General features: G+C 33.4%; 1 protein-coding gene across 1 annotated transcript; it reads right to left on the bottom strand.

The window, feature by feature from the left end:
* Positions 1 to 9: 9 nt before the first annotated feature.
* cysu (peroxidase homolog) lies at positions 10 to 21,923 on the bottom strand. Its single transcript, XM_018548354.1, has 17 exons — positions 21,913 to 21,923; positions 16,369 to 16,557; positions 11,225 to 11,304; positions 10,914 to 11,007; positions 10,606 to 10,797; positions 10,329 to 10,525; positions 8,506 to 8,758; positions 7,535 to 7,680; positions 5,224 to 5,465; positions 4,772 to 4,904; positions 4,296 to 4,423; positions 4,118 to 4,227; positions 3,362 to 3,454; positions 3,035 to 3,204; positions 2,803 to 2,911; positions 2,438 to 2,531; positions 10 to 182 (listed from the first exon to the last, which is right to left on the bottom strand). The coding sequence occupies exons 1-17, from the start codon at positions 21,921 to 21,923 to the stop codon at positions 54 to 56; spliced, it is 2,370 nt and encodes a 789-aa protein (XP_018403856.1). The 3' UTR covers positions 10 to 53.
* Between the last annotated feature and the right edge of the window lie 847 nt (positions 21,924 to 22,770).

A 22,770-nucleotide genomic window follows, 5' to 3' on the forward strand; every position in this document is an offset into this window, starting at 1 on the left:
ATGGCGGCAGATACTTTACGATCAGGCGCCTTTGTCCCCTGCGGTGCTCTCGCTTACTTTCTCGTGAAGCCCAGATATGAAGCAATGCCGTTAATATTCTCAAAGAAGATTCGATAAGCTTGCTGGCTGTTGTAGTGCTCCCGTACCATTGCCGGTTGCACCGGACGCTCCTCCACCCATTGCTATAGTACAATAGGTAATTGTAGGTACTGATGTGGTGCATGGCAGTCGGCGGGGAAATGTGGAGTTAGAACGATAATGTACGATCGCGCAACAAACGCAATCATCTGATTCTGAGTGTATGTCCGAGCACACGATACTTTACCTGTATTGGTACTAGATACTGTGAGGTGATTGTAATAACTAGGAATGCAAGATGATGTAGAAGAGAAAGGGATATGAACAAAATTGAATATCAAATATCGTTTAATTCCATATTAAAATTGTGTTGTAATCTAGCATATAGAGAAGGAATATTCAAAAGCATTGAAAGAGTATAAAATTATAAAGGAAAAGGCCGAATGCTTCCACGCCTACATCGTAATTTGCATTTCTAGAATGATGTCTGATTGTGAGTATAATATTGGGTTTATTTTTGATGGATGATTTCATGGGTAATTCGCATGAAAAAATACGCGAAATATATAAATTAGAACAATAATAAAAATTTTATTGTTCGAAGTGTTATATTTAAAAAAATGGCACTTACATAATTTTGTGTATAACGAGCAGTATTCTGGATATGAAGATTATAGAAATTCCAACTTACAGATCGAAATACACTATTTGCAACTGTAATTGAGTACATAGTCAAATGATCGCGCTTTGCATTAAATAGGGAAAATTTTTATGTTCAACGATATATCTTTAATGTACTTCAAAAGGCACGAAATACGAAGATTATCTTTTTTTAATATGTTTCGATTGAGAAATAAAGATATACTCAATATGGAAAATATATATTGAAAAGACTAGATATTAAGCACTGTAAAGTGTTATAAAAATTTTCGCGATACTGAAAGATGACGGTTACGTGCAAGGAATGATTCGATTTGATTGAAATTTACTATGTACAAAGAGTATATTATAACTGTAGTATTGTAATGTTTGATTGAAGTAATGTGTTACACGAAATAAAATATTTAAAGCGGTGGAAAAAATTATTTAAAATATATTATGGAAAAATTGTTGCTATAATAATGAAAGTTTAAATAATAAGATACTAAATGCAATGCAAATGATACGTGGCTTGAGGTAACATAGACTATGGCAAAATTTTACAATAAACATTTAAATATTTGTGAATGAAATTATTTGAAGTGCAGTTTGCAGACTTTAGTAATATTAATTGTTATACGTATATTTATGTAATGTTAAAATAAAATAAAATAATAATGGAAAATTTTGAACCTCATACGTGAGAGAAACAATTATAGATTTGTGCAATTTTAAGGCTGGAGCACAAACCTTTGCATAATGCATAAAGTATAAGAGAATTAACCAATCAGAATCCTTTATTTTTATTATTTTTTTTTTCAGGGCTGGGAAGACTCTGATTGATTTCTTATGCTTTACGTTTTATGGGTATGTAAAAGTTTGTGTCATACACAGCATTCAAACTGTAATGTTAGTCACAAATAACTTTCGTACAAACAAAAGAAGATCAACGTCAAAATCGAAACTTAACACATAAATAACATTCTATGTTTCAAATATTGAGTATATTATAGGTGCGTTCGAGGAGACACTATTAGCACTATTTGTGTCATTTTATCTACATTATTTATCAGACGAAAAGAAGGATGGAGAATGACACAAGTAGCACCAATAGCATCTCCTCGAACGCACCTTATGTGTGAAATTCTTGTTGCCTTTTGTATGAAAGTGTACATGAAGTATAACGCACGATGCATTTTTACTAAAAAAAAAAGTTATATGTACATTCTGTTGATAAGGATTACTGTGGAAGCTAAAGGTGTTCTGTAACTTTGCCGAAAGTTCAGATCGATACCACATTATTTTCTATTAATCTATCGGTATCCAAATTGAAGTTTATCGTGGTATGATCACCTCAATATATTTACGAGTTATTATTAAAAGATGTCCGAGATTGTAATTCATCAATCAATATGAAATGAACCACTTTAAAACAGCGACTCAAGTATGATCGACTGGCCAACTCTGTACTTTATCGCACTATGTGATATAATCAATTTGTTCTACTTAAGCATGGCTTATCGTGTTTGCTCTACTTCAATACGTGCGTGCCTACGGGGTGGTCTTGTGTTATAGTGCCTAAGGGTTGGACTTCTTGACTCGTGGCTCGGTTGGTTACGTGATGGTGTTCGCCTAAGGGCACTCTGTTTATATCTAGATAGGTGAAACAGATCCTCCTTTATTTCCCCAACTGCCCGTATGGATCTGCTAGATTACTCACGTATTGCTCGGCGTGACTCGTCGCCGGGAATTCAGCCCATTTCGACAAGTCGATGCCGGGTAGAATACCACTACGACATGGAACTCGAGGATTTCTGTTATGAAATTAAGGATAGCATATGTTATATGTTTTAGTCATTTCTAAAATTTCAAAGCGAAGTAGAAACAAAATTAGTTGGTCAATATAACGGATAAAATAAATGTAATAAACAGATAAAGAATATATAGTAATAGTAAATATTTGTATAGTTTCCATTTCTGTTAATAAATGGAATATAAAGTTATGATATTACGTTTTTTTTAAAATTTTTTAATATTTTATTTAATAAATCATTATTTTTATTATTATAAATTGTATCAACTTACATTTCGTGATCAGGAAGGACCATCGGATAGATTTGTACTGTATCGATAAGATCGGTATTATCGCAGATCAATCTAGCGAGCTTTGCTTTTCGAATTTCGTTCAGTTGTTCTAGGAAAATAAAAGCGAAAGCGCAATTTTAGAAGGTACTGCACTTCGTTACATATCGACTGAATGTCGCGAGTCCTTGGCTCACGCAACTCCCACCGGGAAGAGAATTTGAAAGGATCTTACCGAGAGTGAAGGACGATGGCTGGTTCGGCAACTCGTACCAGAATCTGTCGCCACGACGCGAATGACTGAACTGTGTGGCAATTAGGCAGGCGAAGGTTGGTCCGAGCATGCTACCCGGAAGCGGTCTTTCGGATACGCCGCCCGACCATAAATCGACGTCCGCAGGATGTCTGAAAAAGAGCGTGGCCGAGATGAAACCGTTATTTCCGAATAGACTGTTTTTAGCATCGATCGGTCCGCTGAATAATGAGATGTAAAACTTGATTGATCGATCTTTCGGTATTTCGAAGGTTCCACTACCGGAATTTACGGACGTATAATACTCACTCAAAAATAGTGCTATATCGCCTGACAGTTTCGTTTGGCATGGAACCGAACAATTCATCGAAAGTGTTGGCATCAGGAAGGCCGCAGTACTTTCTGAAATTACAAAATTATGTACATATCGCTGCATTGATAGAAGTCATACAATTGAAAATTAGTAATTTTTCAGAAGAACATTAAAAACTTAAAACATTTTTTTTCTAAATTGGAATGTTTCAATTAGGTTCGTGAATAATGTATTTTTCTTTTTCTTTTTACTATTATATTAATTTTCCATTATAATGTATTCTTTAAAACACTGTCATGAATTTCTAAAATTTAAATACTGCAATCCTAATATAAGATTTTATAAATTTTATTCCTCATCAAAGTTGTAACACTTTTTTTTATAAGGAAATGTGTTGTTTTTTTATAATAATATATTACAGTAATGTGTAGAGTCGATTTTCTTTATCTCAAAAATGCTATTATAATTTTTTTTAATCAACAACGAGTTATATTATTGAAATTTACTTTTGATAATGTAATTGAATTTTCTGATAGTAACAGAAAATTAATTGTTTCGATGACTTTTTTCTGTGATTTTATTATCATTTAACTTTACTTTTATTCAAACTTCTGTTTCATTTATTTATGCTTGTTGTATGCTAACTACGAGTATATACAGAAGATCATTATTGTGGTATACAGATATTGCTCTTAACTATAGTTATAGTTAAGCAAGTTTATTAATACAAGTGCAGCTTAACAATAACTCACCTAAACTCCATGTAACTTGGAATACCAAACTCGCGGCCGCGTTGCATGTTAAAGGATACCAAATCTAGTCCGAATTTTGCTCCAACTTTTTTGAAAAGATGATTTGTTACCTGTAAAGGATGAACCCCATGTAATACAGCATAATTGCATAATTTATTTATGTTAATCATTGTTTTACTTCTTGCGTTATAGAATCGTCCATAGCTTGAGCGACTTGGTTCATCAAGCCCATCAAATATTCATCGAATACACCTGCCCGATACAAATCATAAGGGCGTCTTATCAAATCTGAGAGTCTCTTTGAAGCTATAAAGATAAATATAGATAATTTGAAATTAGATTTGAAGAAAAGAAAAATTGAATATCCTTTAACAAAAATTGAGAGAGCGCTATCTTATTATCCATAAATAAATATTTTAATAAACGAGTTTAAAAAAAAAATTTATTTAAAGAATTTATGTAAAGTAATTGATAAAATTTTAATTATTTATTACGAATTTAAAATTAATTTATTTTAAAGAAAAGAAGTTCTATTTAGCCTAAGATTAAAAAAGAAAAATGATTAAAGAATGTATAATTAAAGGAAACGATTTCTAATATGGTTTATTTATGCAACATAACTTGTTATGCAATTAGTATATATTGTCGCCTTACCAATAAATTTATGAGCTTTACTCCATCGTTCTACAGCCGTGGGCAATAGCGAGTGACCGAATCTAAAAGCAGCAGCAGCGAAAGCGTCTATTACGCCTGGATTTATGCTCGGATCATATCCATCCCAGTATTTCTATGGAAAATTGATATCTTAATGTCGAGGCGGTTATTACTGTTATTACTGTTAAAAGCTGTTCAATGAACAGCAAAAAATAAACAGAAAATATATATCGTTAAATCTTAATTATTACAATAATACACATATGTACATACATACATAGTTATTAAAACTTTTTATTTCTACATTCAAAGAATGAATTAGATACCTTAATAGATAATATTTATTAACGATGTTTTGAAGTTATTTTTGTTTATAAGAAATTATGTCTTTGTGTATAAATACTCATACATTTTTTGTTTCAATTTGTTTTAGTGTCGTCAGTACAACTTACTTCCTTCTCGAGGAGAAGTCCGAATTTCTCCATGACATTTTTACCGAGTAATATGGGAAGAAACTCGTTATAAGTGATGTGTTGGATTTCCGCGATGACGATGCGCCTAGCTTCCTGGAAGAGAATCTCATCGTCCCAATGCGGATTTATGACGGCCAGTGCTTTGGCAATCCGATTATGCTCTCGCGCCATTAAAGTGTGCATACAGGTAAGTACCAGCTGTTCGTTTACGCGAATCTCACCTATAACAGAATTGATTAATACAATACATTTCTGAGATTCTAAAAGGATGATTAATTTTCGAAATTGAGAATGGCAGACGCGATGCTTTCATAAAAAGGATCGAATAATTCTATAGTTCTTTAATCAGTATAAAAGATTTATTAAAGTACATAGACACAATACATGATAATTCATTGAATCGTGTAATGTAAAATGTGAAGACTATGATCACTATACAAAATAAAAGCTTTTTGTTAAATAACCAGAATGTTAACACAAAAAGGTAAACTTTGTAATGTATCCACGTTCAAAGTATTGGAAATACATAAGGAATTCAATTGGAAAGTATTAGAAGTTTATAAAGAATGTAATCGCTTCATCGCACAAATCTACATCTATAAACTTATATTGGCCTCGATTTAACTTGTTATAGTTTTCTTAAATCCTGTTGCATAATGCATTATGACAATCTATTTCATATGAATATATAATTTTTATTAGATGTACCATAGCGTACTAATATAATAATTTAATATTAGCTATTATATCAAGTAATTTTAATTAATTTAAATGATTTAAATAAAGATGACTGAATATGATAAAATTTCCATCAATACAATATCTTTGCCATCGAAGCATATCATCGAATTCTTATGCTAATAACAAAGATAGGAACAAGAAACGTTTATTTCCGTTTGTTTTATTTATCTCGTGTGAGTGATTAACATAATTATTTGATTTAATGAGTGAATGTACAAAATTAAATCAAGGTCAAAAATTGTTACTTTACTGGTTATATCAAAAAGTTGTTATCTTGTTATTACATAAACCTTTGTCTAGACGTATAGAAAATAATAAGTATTGCAGCACGTGCAATTTTTTTAAAAATATTTCTATGACTTAATAAAAGTCGACGTCCTTGCGTCGCAGCCATTCTCTTTCTCACCCGTACTGTATCGATTGGTGTGCCGATAATCATGTGATACGGTGTTTACCCCGATGATAGCAAAAGCGAGCATTAAGTTGATTATCATACCATCCGAAATTCTAAATACAACTTAAATAATGACAGCAGATTTCGGGCAGCAATTGATTTTTCCATAACATGCGATTAACATAAGTATAAGGTATGGGTGATGCTGCTGCTGAATACTTTCACGATTGACGTGTGGGAGATTTATAGTTCAGTACACCGTGGCTCTGGATCCAGGTATCCCAGATGATTTATAGAATCGGTGTGCGCGATAAGTGCATACAATTATCGTCGCGATCGAATTGTTTTGTCTCATAAAATTGCCGACCAGATTCACCGTGCATATCGCTGGAAGGTTTCGCGAATGATCGACGGATTGACGTGGGAAAATGACTCCCGGGCGAGTATATAAAACGTAGGTGCTAGGTAAAATCGATCGGGGCAGTCGATCACGGCCATCTCAAGAGAGAGCGATAGGCACTTAGTAAACGGCGCCACAAGAAGGCAGTAACGAGCGTGACTTACCGCTCCATTGTTCTTGTACTACAGAACGCAGAAAAATCGTCAGAAATTAGAATAGTTACATTGGTTACATTCGACTTACGCTGTTTCGTGCATCGTACTTATTGTAAATTCAAACAGATACAATCGAGCTAATAGCCCGCGCCTTGTATTGCGTTTTAAAGCTATGTTTACCACTTTACGAAAGTCAGTTTCTTTTAAAGCAATAGTGAAGCGGTTGATTCGTCACGCAAGAACATAGCTATGCAATAATGCGTGACATGTAAAAATACTGGAAAATACTATAGAATATTACAAAGAATATTTTGACAAAAATTTTGATTAAATACTTTGTTTATTATATATAATTTTGGAGCAAGTACGAGATAAATAATTTTTAATAATGAACATTTTAACGATTATATATATATAAATTATAAAATTTTGATAAAATAAATTTAAATATTTGAAAATTGGACGTTTAAAACGTCAAACATGAAAAATAAGTCTGCAGCATTATTTAAGCTTCGATGTTAAAATAATACTTCTTAAAGTTAATCTTAATATTTAAATTAATCATAAATATAAAGAAAAATATTTATAAATCTAAATTACCAGCTTCGAAGCAATACATCGATCGGTTCGGCCGAGTACACCCTTCATCCGGTATATCCAATTTTAACGGTAATAAGTCTTTAAGGCCATACTCTGCAAAGACTGGATTCATTCGTAGTAATCCGCCATAGCCTGTTCGGAGTTTTCTAAAAAGTGAAATAAGGAGATATATGGAAATTTTAAAAACTATGTGCAAATGATAATATTTATTAGATATATTTCTGTCACTTTATATGATTAGACGAATTGAGATTTTATGAAAGTCAATTTGATAGTTTAATATTTTCAAATTATTTGAAATATAAAAATAAATACTTTTTAGAGAAATTAGAGCAATATATGTTATTTTGTAGACGTAAAAGATATATGTAGCAATCTATGATGTCACGAGAGAATGTGAAGTCCACAGGGATTGAGTAATCGCGAGATTTGCAGATCGCATCTCGTGAACATGGTAGAAAGTGCGAAGAACACAAGAGCACGTGCTCGTGTGTTGGAAAATGCAGAACAACGCAATGCTGATTTATTGTCCTCGATGACGTAACAGAGGTTCACATATGTACTGTTTTGAGATGGAACGAAATTCGTTTCGCCAAATTCACATGCATTCCGTAAAAGGCGAAAACCGAGTTACTCACCCCTGAAGAATATAACCGCGATGACTGATTAATATAATTCCTCTTTTATGCTATATTATTTTACACGTGATAAATTACAAATAGGTGCAATAGATTAATTTTTCTCATATGTTTTAACGCGTTTATGTATGGGGTGGGTATTCTATTACTTCCTTTTTAAACACATTTTAATTAAAAAAAGAATTAGCGAATATGTTTATACTTGCTATATTCGGACAAAATTGACTTTAAATATTTTATTTGGATCGATAATGCGATAAATCGTTATGCAAGCATTTAAGAATAATTATTTTATATTATTATACGAGTTGAAAGCAAATGATTGTGGTTTACCTAGCAAAAACTTCCGTGATGCCATAAACCGTATTACCATCCAGTACACCCGTAAGAAGATTGAAAGGTACTCGGGAACCGAGGCGGCAACCAGGTCGGACGGCAGGAAAAGCGCGAACGAAGTCCATGCATTGCACATTGAACAGTCTGAAGAAATAGTCGTCCTCTGGTATGAGGATCTCATTGCAGTAGGGATTCTTTTGGTGTGGCAGCCGACCACAGCACTCTTCCGGGTCGTTTCGGTTCAGAGGGTCTGCAAACACGATGATAGCAAAACAGATATGTAATGATAGCAGAAAGCGATAGTATTCCGATCACGCACGCGTAATCCATAGTCCGCGTGTGGCAGACGTGTCGGAGAATATCAGCGTTCCCGATTGAATGGAACATTACGAATGTGTCGACTGTTTTTTTCCCGGTTGTCGCAATCTCGCTTGTATTAGACGAGGCAGAATCGACATTGTCTATTAATTATCCTTTCATACAAGAATACCTGTACGTGTCTAGGATTGTCTACAGGGAATATAGCTGACTTGTACATTCTAAATTATTCTTTCTTCTGAGAACAATTCGATAATTGACGTGGAGTATCGTGAGTTATTTCAGAGTGGCATGATTTCAAGTCTGCCAATGGGCTTGCCAATTTTGACTGACATATCAGCGAATGATCTCAAGCCGATGAGCGCCTGTTTGGAAACGTCGTACACGTGATCGGTTTATCCAGGCAAAGATCGTTCGCTTTCTCTCGCAGTTACCCTCCTTTCGATAAATACGGCAAACGTTGGAAGGGCCTATAAGCGACCTACGATTCACATGTATCAAATATCTCGGTAGAGTTGCTCAGACGCAATCAGTCCGCTGACGATTGAGAGGCTCGCTTTCTATTTGTACTTGTACGATTGAATCAGCTGGTTTTCATCATTACGAACCGATAGAAAAACTATTCATTCAGTTTTTTTATTGTTGCTTTCTCTAAAATTTATTACGTGTCACAGATGGCAATCAGAATCGTACGTTGCAGTGAGCTTCACTTATATATTTAAGTATCATTTATTTCAGATTTTAATAATTTATTTCTCGTCAGACTACCTCAGATTTTTATTTCTCGTTTTATGAGCTTAGATAAAATGGTTATTGTTGAACGATAAAAACATAAAATTTTATTGCAATAAATTAGTATTGTAATAATTAAAATCTTTTATAATTATTATTCAATTATTTTGAAGAATTATACATAATTCCGCATTTATGTTCCTGTTATTGCTACACATGAGAAAGACAGAGAGAAAGAGAGAGAAATAACTTTATATACTTTTTATAATTTATACGTATTTGATGTGAAATACGTTATATATATAAAGTCGTATTACATAAGTCTTTATTTAGTAATACTTTTGAGGCTGCCACGAATACTTTTTATATAGAAGTTATGTACATTTCCCGAGTTATCCCCGTATCCAGATCCATTATTAGTATGCCAATATTTCACGAATATTGGCATTTTAACAATGCATTTGGACACGGAGATAACTCGCGAAATGCATAGCTTCTATATACATAAATATTTATTTATTTGGTCATAGATATAAGTATATTCTTCTATAGACTGTTATAGGCTTCGTATTCGTATTAGTTATGTTCTTACATTAACGGTCTTTGTAGAATTAAATATTTTATATTTTTCTAATTAATGAGATCAACGGAAAAATCTTAATTATTATTTATCGAGATGAACTAGTCGTTCTGCCGACGTTTAAATTACTGCGACGGAAATATTTATTATAAATGTCGTGTAGAAAATCACACTTTCGAATGTAATATACCTAAAGGCGTGGCGGTCAAAGTATAATCGTGGTCCATGAATTGTCCCCACGCAATCACCATAACTGTGCCGGCGTGATCATGATAACCTTCGTCCGGGTGCATGGTGCGTGATACGACTCGGGACAATGGTAGATCACGACCCGTTATGGATATCCTCGGCGCCGATAGGCCGTCCGCGAATTGAGGGCCCATCAATCTACAAAAGATAAAAAAGAAATATTCGTGTCATGCCGAAAAAAAGTGACATCTGCGAAAAATGAAAAAAATTACGGTTACCTAGCGAAAGGCGACAGAGTGGCTCCCCAAGTTGGATTCTCTAAATTTGTGCAGAGACCATCAAACCGTCGGTACTTGCCTGGTCTGCATTCTATGTTGCTAAGAAAAGCGGGACAAACTTCGCGAATTAGCGTCTTCGAAGTGTCGATCAACGGTAGACTCCTTTGAATTTCCTCGTAGGTCAATCCGTACCTGGGTGCCGATGATTAGAAAGTAAAATCAAGGAAACGCGATCGGATCCCAAGGGGGGAAAGTTCGTCGGAAGAGAAAGAGAAAGATTACATAGACTTTAAACAGGGAAGACTTACGTTTGCGCGAGATTCGTAGTAATGTCGAGAAGCAGCTCGCCGACCGTCGACAGATCCTCTGGTCGCCACATCTCCGACTTTGGTCTCGCGACGTCTACGGGCGATTATGTGTGAGCGACAGTACGAGAAAGCCGCGTGAAGCCAAGTAAAAAATAGCAAATACGAGAGAGATGTGCGTGCGGCTATCATTTGTTACGGTTTGTACGACCGAGACTACACATTATTACGCGACTATCGTATTGATCATTGTCGATAATAAATTATATGGACATCGTGCAATTAATTCTTGTAATGAAATTTATTATACTCACTGATGCGCTTCCTCGCCTCGACGTAAGCATGATTTACGGCGTCAAACGTGATACAGGTTTGAGTACCTCCTGTGGTAGGGCTACGGATAACGAAAGAATAAAGATGAAAGTTGACACGTGCTTGATCTTTGAGTGCGGATATTATTTACAGATTCCTCCCCTCTTCTTTCCCTTCCTTCTGCATATCACCGGGTTAATTAGCCAACATTGTAGCCTACTTTCATGAGAAGCCGACTCGCGAGAGCCTTGCGCGTGAATTCGTTCGCGTAGATCACGTTTACACACGCAGAGTGTCTGTATGTGCGGATATTTCGTATCAAGGTAATCCGAAACTATCCTAGACATGCTCTCCTACAAATGTGAGTGAATTGACTTTCATATCTCCTGTTTTCCTAGTGAAATATACAATGGCATTGAGACGCGCCGCTCTTCGGCTGCCGAAGGTTGATCCAGCAATTCTCTATGTCGTTTCTCTACGTCGACATTGCGCTCTTATCTTCCGCCTTTTATTGCTTCTTTTATCAATCGCCAAATGTCGCTGTATCTTACAAACCGTTGGTCCAATCGCTTTTTCACCTTACAGTTTTCGATAGAACTCGTCAAGTACTATAAGAAACGCAACTCAGAACTACTCGGTACTCTCAAAAAAATTTTCAAACATTTCCACTATTTTTTTTAAACTTTATTATTCTTCAAAAATGTTTTTTATGTATCAAGAACTCTAGGTATTCACAAAATACTTCTGTTAAGCTGATCAGAACTATGCGACCTTGAATTTCGTTAAAAAGTTAGCACCCCATTTTTAAAAAATTATTAAAAATTGACTATTAAGCGCATATATCATTAAAAATCATAGAGAACCCTTCGTATCGTCAAAAAGAAGCAGAAATTATCATCAGAACTATTGTATCTAAAAATTAATTTTTCAAAAATTTTTAATTTTTTTTTTAATATTCGAACATTTTTTTTACATATCAGGAACTCTAGGCAATCGCAAATTGAAGCTATTAAGCCGGTCAGAACTATTCCACCTCGAAATTCGATAAAAAGTTAGCACCCCATTTTCAAAAAATGTAAAAAAAATGTTTATTGAGCGGAACTCTGGTTATTAACTATAGGGAACTCTTCGTCTCGTCAAAAGGAAGTAGGAACTCTAATCAGAACTCCTGAGTACTATAGTTGGGGTGCTAACTTAACATACCCACATTATTTTAGTATTTTATTGTCTGTTTTCATCATGATATCAATTTACTCTTCTAAGAACTAGAAAAAGATAAAGAGGAAGCTGAATCTAGATGAAATTAATTTATAGTGATCGAAATGGGCATTAAAATTTCAAAATTTACATTGATGTGAAAACAGGAATAAATTATATCTCTTTTTTTATCCATTTTTATATAACACTGTACTTTTGGTTTATAATTAGACTTTATATCAACATCCACCTTAATGTTTAGCATAACAGGGGTCTCAATTTAATACATTGACTCGTGAAACTATTAAAGTTTACTCGATCGGCCGTCTTTCTAAATACTGATTCAGTAGTATAAATCACTAATTCAAGTACTTGAAGTGCAAAATCGGAAAGACGCAAGAAAGGATTTTCCGCGTTTAATTGCGATCGAGTGTTTCGTTGTGCCGTAATCAATGTAATAATAACGAAAGCATTCTATAATGGTGTCGTGTATCGACGCACTTACCATAACTGGTCTGAGCGACAGCTATAGCTCCATTCCCTGCCGCCTGGTGATAAATGTGGATTGCGCTAATCAGAGAACCTTTTTTTGATACATATAAATTATATTTCAGCTCACGGCATTCGTACTTTAATACGCCACGTTTAATAATCACGTTGTCGCGATTGCGGCACGCAAAGTATCTACAGTGTTCGAAAATAGTCTGCCCTGTTATTACTCCGATCATTTCGTGCGTCATGCCGTCTTTGTTTCGATGGATATCGATGATTGGCAATCGAAATAATATTCTTACACATTCCTGCTTTCTCATGAGTGATCCTTTTGGACATTATATCAATAATCACTTTTGCAACTGCCACGCGCTATTTCGACCTCCAGATTGAACGTATCATTTCGTGGTGCAATTGCGAACCGACGACGGCTCGTTATGTCGTGTCCTCGGGCACCTGCTTGACATTCCATGAGTGTAACCTCCATCTTAAAGTAACTACGTGACATCGCTAACTGGGCGGCATTACGACGCCACGCCGGCTACCTAAACGGTCACAAATCACGCGACTTGCCTGACTATGTTTACTCCTGATTACTGGATAACTGGCTATTATGCTCGCTAAGTATAAACGATCTATATTTGTGTCAAAACTTAAAATTGAATTTTATGTGAAATTTTAACTGTTTTAATGTGATAACATAATATTATACGCGTTGTACAAGATTTTCATTAAATTTTTATGACAATGTGCTAAATTGAGCTGTATATTTTTCTTTTATTAAAATCGTATATATATTATTTAAAAAATTTTGATGGATTAAAATCAGAATTATTAATTATTTCTACTTTTTAATGATTTCTATTAGATTAAAAAAAAAACAAATAATTAACATTTTAATTTCGATTTTAATTCTTCTATTAACTATTTAAAAAAAACAATATTCTTAATATGTAAGAAATATTTAAAAGCTTTCAAAATAAATTGCACTTACATGTAAGCAAATTATATAAACACAAATTTACGAGAGTTTATATGCTTATTTATCACATGAAATTGTAAGTCATGATCAATGTTGTCATGAATGGCCAGCTGTTTATTAAGAAAATAATGTTTACCAAGAGGTGTTTGAAAACCTTTTAAAGTGTCTTTTTAAACACTGTACAACTGTATTCTTAATCACGCTATTACGATAAGAATTAAGTATGTAACAGCGTAATTATAGTTCTTAATAACAAGTGTTACTGTTATTGAAGCAATCGTAGTTGATCCGCGTGGAATTAAGGACGGCGATAATACACTTGGCATGTAATTCCAATTAGTTCTCTTTTAGCTTCAAAGCGAGGTCGTTTTGGCTACTATACTTTTTAGCAATCTAAGTGATTTTATTGCAACGCGGTTGCCTTGTAGTTTATTAGTGGAGCACCTTAAAAGTCTCAATTAGCGATAAACTTTCTGTACATACGAGTTTAAATCCATGTTGCCGTTTATGATCCGAAAAACACAAACCGACGCATCTCAGACAGATAGAATCTCATATAACTCTGTTAAAAAAATTGCAATCAATTATAATTATAATTACTACGAGCGGTGCATTCTTTTACATCATATATTACAAAAAAGTACAGCGAAACGATGTGAGTTACATTTTAATTTTAGCATCCAAATGCTATCCGTTGAAAAAATTGGTTTCTTAATTTTCTATTCTATAAATCATTTGTGATCGCAGCTGCCTTCGTAATCGTATTTCTCCAACATCTCGGCCGCCCAGCTGAATTCGATTCTTAAGGACACTTTACGGGAGCGTTCGAACGATAAACGCCACCGTCCCGTCGGTTTCTTGACGCGAAGAACGGCAGTTAATCACCGGTTTCATAGCGGTTACGCGTCTGAACGCGGGGATTATTACTGCGGCTGTCTGTACGGTAAATGCGATTCTGTACACGAGACGATGAATGGAACAGCACGCGGTTTATTGCAATACGTAACGGTCACTTTCGTTGCATGACGCATTTATAGCTCAATACCATAAATGCCGACTCCAGCTGGCAATGGCCGCTTTTAAGAGCTCGACAGAGAACGAATTTTACCATCATAAAAACAATGTAATCTATGTAAAATCATTTTACATAGGCATGCGGAACAGTCTGCGGCAATATAGCTACAGCAGAATACTGTGCGTTCGCATATCGGTATTCTACCGATAAGATCGCATTAGAATCCACTATACTTCCGCTAGTCCTGCGGGAACAGGATGATAGTGAAAGTCCTGGCTGTACGGTTAAAGTTTCCGCTTTCTCTAATCCTCTAGAATACCCAGGTGAGGACTTACTTTGTTGCGTAAGTGTAATGCGCTTCCATGCAGTTAGCAAACGTGATTCATAATTGTGCATTTCCTAGTCATTACAATGTGTCCTAGAACAGATGTCCTAGCTGATAAGATATTTTTTATTTGCTTTTATGGCGTTCTCGTGATCAGCAGCGCAGTAAAAGGCAGTATTTTGCTTGAGCGATATAATCGGTGACCATTATTAATCGCAGATAATCGTAATAATTAAATTTATGATAAACTGATAGAATGGTTAGATACAATTGTCACGATACAACTGTTTTCAATCACACTTCTTGTTAACGGTAAAGAGATTTGCATTAGAATATCCTAGAGAAAGTATTAAATTCGATAGACTGTTGAAAAATTATTATTTAATTTAAGTGCAATTAATTATTAAATTTTGAGTAATTTTTTGCAAAAGTAACATTTCTCGCAAAATAATACATCGTAAATGATAGATTATTTGTAATAATTTAATAAATAATGTTAATTAAATTAAATAGCGCGATTGTAATTTTCAGTTATAATATTTATGTAATTAAAAGAAAATACCAAAGAAACTACATTATTGGAAATTATTGGTAATATTGAAAATTTATAATAGATATCCATTCCTATATCTTCCACCCTTATTTTATCACACAATAATAAAACCTTTAAATTCAAAAAATAGATAAACTCTGATCATAATATTGATCTTTTGATATTACGGTACAATTAATCTAATCTGTGCAAGAATTTTTTTATTTGGTATTTACGCTTCATCGCGATAAAAAATATTTAAAATTATATTATAAATTTTACGTTAACATTATGTTGATAATATTAATAAAATTCTCACATTAAATTCGAGGAAAAATTTCGAAATGAATGATTAATTAAGCAATTTAAATTAATTCTTTGTGAGAAAAGAAGAAAATTAGCATTTTTGCCACGAATAATTAAGTATTAATTAGCCTATATTTATTGAGACGTAAAAATTCACAAGCTGCAATATTTTGCGAAAGTTTGTATCAGTCATTTGGAAGGAATAAACTTCAGTTCTTGATTTCGCGTTGACTTTCGCTAAATTAAGATCGCTATCGTCACGCAGACTCATACTTCGGTCTTAATGTGAGGACTTACAACGATCCGCGAAGTAAATTATAGGTGTAGTCATAAACGCTGGTTCTTCCACGGACATCCAGGATCAAGGCGCACTCTTCTCCGTTTGCATAAGAGTCGAAAGGTTGATACTGCAGCCCGTTACAGTGTGCTGTTACCAGCAACAGCAGCAATCCGATTATCGCGGATCGCGTCCGCGTTATCGCGAATCTGCAACAGTTCAGTACAAACGATTATCTTTCTCACATCTTAGATTATTGTAGCACGTTTGAATAAGAAATATATTGATGTCTTAAATCACAGACATACAGGTTTGCATAGATTTATTACAAATCTGATCGGAGATCCCCTAAGATGAAAAAGGTGATAATACGAAATATAATAATATATTGAAGTAATAAAAATACTCTTTAACTTATCTAAAATATTTCTTTTTTCCATTTTATTAACGTTTTGTTATACAAATTATTATAATGAATATGAGTAACTAATGCAAAGTTAGCAAAAGAAATTTTACATTATATCATTGAAATTTGAATGCAAAATGTTAATTGAAACAATCAATCAATCAATGATTGCGTTTAGCAAAAAAGTAAATTCGTAACTGTAAGATTCTGTATTAAGGTTGGTTTTTACTTTCAGTTCTTTACTGGATCTAAATATACATAAACCAATTATATTAAAGAATCTTACAATTATATTAAAGAGTCTTACAATTACATTAAAGAATCTTGTAAAACTACTTTTTCCGCTGAACGCAGCCAATGTATTTAAAGTATGTAGCTACGACAGTTTCCGCATATTCTCTGCAGAGTAAAAACATTTATACTGTTTATGTGGCATCATATATATGTATATATGGTTCCGCATTTTCTTCTTTTTTTAATATTAGACAGTAAAAGATCCTACTGCCCAAAAATAGGCAAATTTCAAAAGAGTATAACTTTGTCAAAAAAGATCGTAAAAAATTTGTAAAAAAGCATTCTAAAACTTGAAATCTCTACTTTCGAAAATAGTAATTGATATTTTGATTTGATTAATTCTTTACGAAGTTATGCTGATGCAAATAAAAATATATGCGTCAAATCTAAAAAATTTTTATTAACTTTGAAAAGTTCCATGGCGTGAATTAAAAATCGTATAAAAATTCGGTTTACAGGATTTGAAAGCAGTTGAACCTTTACCTTTAATTTGTTTTTTTTATTGAAATATCAGTAATACCGGTTTTTTAAATACCGGTATGAAAAGTAAAGGTTTCAAGCTTGAAAATGTTTTTTTAAACATCTCAATACGATGATTCTTGACACAATTATTTTATCTTGAAGTTTACCTGCAATTTTTTAACAAAATTAAAGTCATTTAATATCAGGAAATAGGGTCATTTTTATTTCAATGTTGAATAACTCGGTGAAAAAAAATCGTACAGAGTTCAACAAAAAAGAAAATCAAAGGTAAAGGTTCACGCTTTTGAATCCTGTAAACCGAATTTTTATGTGATTTTTAATTCACGCCATGGAACTTCTCAAAGTTAGTACAAATTTTTGAAGTTTGACGCACTTTCATTTGTGTCAGCATAACTTCGTACATAAAAAAGTGCATTTTTTGTTAAAATTACACTTTACATCGTAAGAATATCAAAAAATAGTAGGATGAATTAATTATCCGTGAACATTCTCTTGTTTGATAGCTCGATAGTATCTATCACATCATATGAGCGTTCTTATTTAAGCGTGATACATTCTCGAACGAAGCGATATACAAAAGTCGAAGCTCTTCCGTAATCTATTCTTTTATCACATTCTTTTATCACAAAGAAACGCATGGGAAAGTTAGTCTTACATTTTGTATTCCTACACTTTGCGATATATTTGCATATGCAAACGTGTAATTGACACGCATACAAAATTGTGTGACAACGAATATATTTCGTACGTGTCGCAATTTTACTAGCATACACCGTACGTTACATCGGACTTTTATAAGAAAGAAAATTTTCTTTCTTTCTAATTTCATTATTTAAGGAATTTTCTGTAATGTACATTTAAATCTAAACTTCCAATATTAATCAGGCTTATGAATTACATTTCTCTTTGCTTAAGAGATGTATTATTATATAAAAATTATATTTTGTGATGTATTAAGAAAATTACGTTAAAAGGACGAAATACCGAATGTACAGTTATAGGGCTTCCACCACCTTGAACTTTTTAGTAAAGCATATGTCAAGATTAATTACTATCGTACGTCTATGCTTCATTCACCAACTCTTGTCATGAAATTACATTAATTTACGGTACAAATTGGTACGTTGGAAATGTCTGACAGGTATTCGCGTTTGCTTTATAGTATTTATTGCCGCCGATGAAAGTGCCTCCCGTACCACACAATGATTAGATAAGATTCAATCGACTTTTAAAGCTATTTGGATTCTCTTCTGTTTTTTAGTCATCTCGAACGTGTCGATTCACGAATACAACGCAATAAACCGGGTCCTCTCATATTCAAATTTTAGATCGTAATGATTATCCAATTACTTTTAATAGAAATTATTTATATTTTAGTAACTCACTATTGATATAATTTGTCGACATTCTTCGTTTAATGTAATTTATAATAAAAATAGAAACAGAGAAAAGAAAAAGGCCCTTTGGACGCTTGCTATAATAATTATATGTATAAATAAAAATAAATTCCCGAATTAATCTTGTTACCACATTGCTTTAAAACAAATCTACATTAAAGTATTTCAATTTCTGTTCTATAAGTTAAATACGGAGTTAATATATTTAATTTCATTTTAATTTTAAAGTTTTTATGTATTCATGATACGTACATATTGATTTTGAGATGTCTTTTAGAAAAAGGAAGAAGAGACAAAATCCATACATGCTTCATAACCGAGGTCTCATTTTATAGAAAGAAATTTAATACGAATTAACGATTTATTCTTTTCATGGTATTAAATAAATTATCTTATGAAATCACAAAAGACTGAAGAAATTGTTTTTTGTAATTACTTAATGGATCATGGTTCATTAACTAACAATAAGTAGTAGTATGTCCATTTATTGTTGTCTTCTCGCGGAAACGTCAATCTTTTACCGGATTACGAGTGAATTCAGATTGATATTCCGCGTACGTAATCGCGTGAAATTCAATCGGAGAGCGTGCGAAACAGTGGTCAGGAAGCGTACGAAAAAGTGAAAATTCGTCAAAAAAATCAGCCGCAAAATACCGCAAGAGAATTGTTCCTCATTATTGCATAAGATATTTAACTTTTAACAAGTTGATAAAATCTAAAGATGTTATAGCTATGTTATATGTATGCTTAAAACGTTAGAAAAATTTTTAAAAAGTTTAAAAATTAAAAGAATTATATGCAGTATACATTTTATTACATATACTACGAATTGTATGTTGTAATTATACTGTAAATGATTTTTATTATACGAGCAAAGATATATTGATTGCACGTTTCTTTTATGGTGAACGGGTTGTAATTAAACTTAACCTACATATCGCTTATTGGCTGTAATAACTAAAAAATTTTTATCTTTTTCTTTAAATTTTTGCTTTTTTGCAAGTAATTAAAAAAATGACAATTCATTATCTCATTATTTCAGTATATAATTTTAAAAAAAGTGTAACAAATTACAAAAAAATTTAGATTATTGTAAAAATGTTTTTGATCATATATTTTTAAATTGCATAAAATTTAAATCTTACATGTATATGTAATATAATACAATTAATGAATACGAAATTTCTGACGATAATAAGCAATGTGTTGGTTATTTAAAGAATTTTTAAATATTATACAATTGGTTAAATTAATAAAATAGAATTATGCAAAATAGTGCATCGGAAGGTTGTAATGAAAACTTTCATTATATACGCTAATCGATTATCGTCGTTGTGCCGACTGCATCATCGTGTCGCAGCGTTACGGTTAGATTAAATAATTGCTTTAAGTAGGCGGACAGTGATTGACTATTTCTCAAGTGTTTGCAAATCCTTACACTTTGTAGATGCGTATCTTATTTGACAATTAAAAAATTTGAATGATTTACTACCTCGGTGAAAGGATTCGAAAGCAGGTAAAAGTAACACGATACCTACAGAAGGTCGAGTTTAGATTACAAGACATTTGTGACTATCCGATCTTTATTTTGCGCTATGCTTTAAATTCCTGCTGATCATGCGCTCGTCATTTTGCGTGACGGCGCGTTTTCTTTAAAAAATAAATCGTGTAAATAGTGATTGAGACAAAATTCCCCGGATCGATCGAAATGATTGCTTTCTCGGTGCCTCACGCGGGATTCTCCTTTCACCTTTCACGGGCCTCGCGATAATGAAAAGACCACGTTCATTTTCGCCCCATTTGTATCCTGTCTCGACCCAATTCTCATAATTACTCGTAATAATTTTTCCGGGCTTCCGTCTTTCTCAGGAAGCCTCAAACTCTTCTTTCTCACGTTCAAGAAGTTCGCAAGAGATTGGAAAAACTGATAAGCAACGATGGTAATTTATTAATTAATACAGGCGCCAAAATGTCTTAATTTTGCTAAGAGTAAAGCAATATTGAGATGATTTAATTCTCTGTTTGCAATCTTTTTCGGCAAAAATAAACGAAATTTTTTATTCTCTTTCTTCGAAATAAAGATGGCCGAAATCTAGTTCTTTCCTTTAAACTTCTTCCTGAACTTTTCTACATTTTATGAAAGGGCTAGGCAAAGAGAATAAAAATATAATTGAGGGGAATTTTTAACAAATTTACAACATATATATATCATTATGTGATGGTAGTATTCTTTTAACTTAGTTTTATCACATAAGTCTTGCTGAAGAAAAATTGATTTTTATTAGAATTAAAGGATGAAAAATTATTTTTTATTTAATACTGTTAGCAGTATCAATTTATATCATATATAACACGGAAAAAGACAGAAAAATTCAGAGAGAATTTCGTCAATATAATTCGTGATATTTTGACGTGTATTTTTGATGTATTTTATTTCAAAAAACAGAAAATATAAAATATATATATATATATATATATAAGATATTTTTTATAATTTTTATTTAATACAGAAAGTTAATACATTATGAGGCTTGTATGAAGCGTCCTTATAAAAGTTGTAGATATACTTAATTATTTGCGATAGCTGGCACAGCAAAACTTTAAAAACAAATTGATCTTCTTCTATTTCCTGGTAAAACAAGATCCACCATTTATTATTAAAATTTTTCACATAAATCAATTTTTATTAGTAATCTCAAATGTATATTATACTAAAGTATGTGACAAAGTATAGAAAGATATATATTTTTAAATTCTAATTAATTTTGATCGTGTCTTATTGTTATTAACAAGAAGCGATGAATTATCAATTTTCTTCCTGCAATTTTCTTCCTGTTACGAAGTCACGAAAAATATAAATAAAAATCTCAGAATTCTCTGGCAATACTTTATCTTAGTAATAGCCCTCCTTTTGCGTGTGACACGCGTCGATCGCTTCGAATTCTTCTGTCGAATTTCTTGATTTATAATTCCGTCTCACTCACCCGTTGTGCATTCTTCCACCACGCGCTCCACGTTGTTAATGATTTACGGCGAACGAGGATCAACGACAGAATTGCCGTTAAGGGTTGTAATTGTCAATTTGCACGTGATTTTCGATACACTTTTTCAACACACGCGACACGCGACGGAGGGGCGAGAATAATCGAACGTCGGCTAATGTCTCTGCACGTGTCCGAGAAATCGTTAAGTTAATCACCACCGTTTATGTGTGTCTATTCCTCCACCGTTTGTCGAATTGTATTCGTGCAATCGACCAACCACTTCTTTACTTGCCGGATATAATCCAGCTTGCAACGGTCGGTTACCACCGATCCTGGATGGTTGCTTTTAGATCGAGTCGTAGTGATCGACTACGTTAAGGTGGTACTCGCGATCGTGTCCTGCCTTCTTGCTGCATAGTTCTTTATGAAAGCGCAGAGTGTGCACCGTCCTGGTGGTGGAAAGCTCCCTAAAAGCGCGGAACTGATTCGTGCTGACTCGTGGAAAGGAAACGAGAAGAGGGAAAGGGAGAGCCGGGGAGGGAGAGTTGAGAGGAGACGAGAGAGGTGGAGGAAAGTTATTTTATCTTACGTTATGTACCCGCCAGGTGAGCGAGAAATAACCACGAGAAGTTAGCGGCGGACGTGATGAAGAAGAAGGAGGTGGAGAAGTTGTAGCTCCCGTCCACGTTTTACTTTCCTTTCTCTAAACGAGCCATACGGCTGCTGCCCTCGATTCGAGACATCGATTGTGTCTCGCCGGTCTCCAAAATACGCGCCACCGAAAGTGCCGTTCGCTGAGTCTGACAATGGATGCTTTCTTTCTTCCTTACCTTTCGATTACACTTTTGAGGAGAACGA

The sequence above is a fragment of the Cyphomyrmex costatus genome, unplaced genomic scaffold (genome assembly GCF_001594065.2).
Source record: "Cyphomyrmex costatus isolate MS0001 unplaced genomic scaffold, Ccosl1.0 scaffold72, whole genome shotgun sequence".
Classification (NCBI taxonomy): domain Eukaryota; kingdom Metazoa; phylum Arthropoda; class Insecta; order Hymenoptera; family Formicidae; genus Cyphomyrmex; species Cyphomyrmex costatus.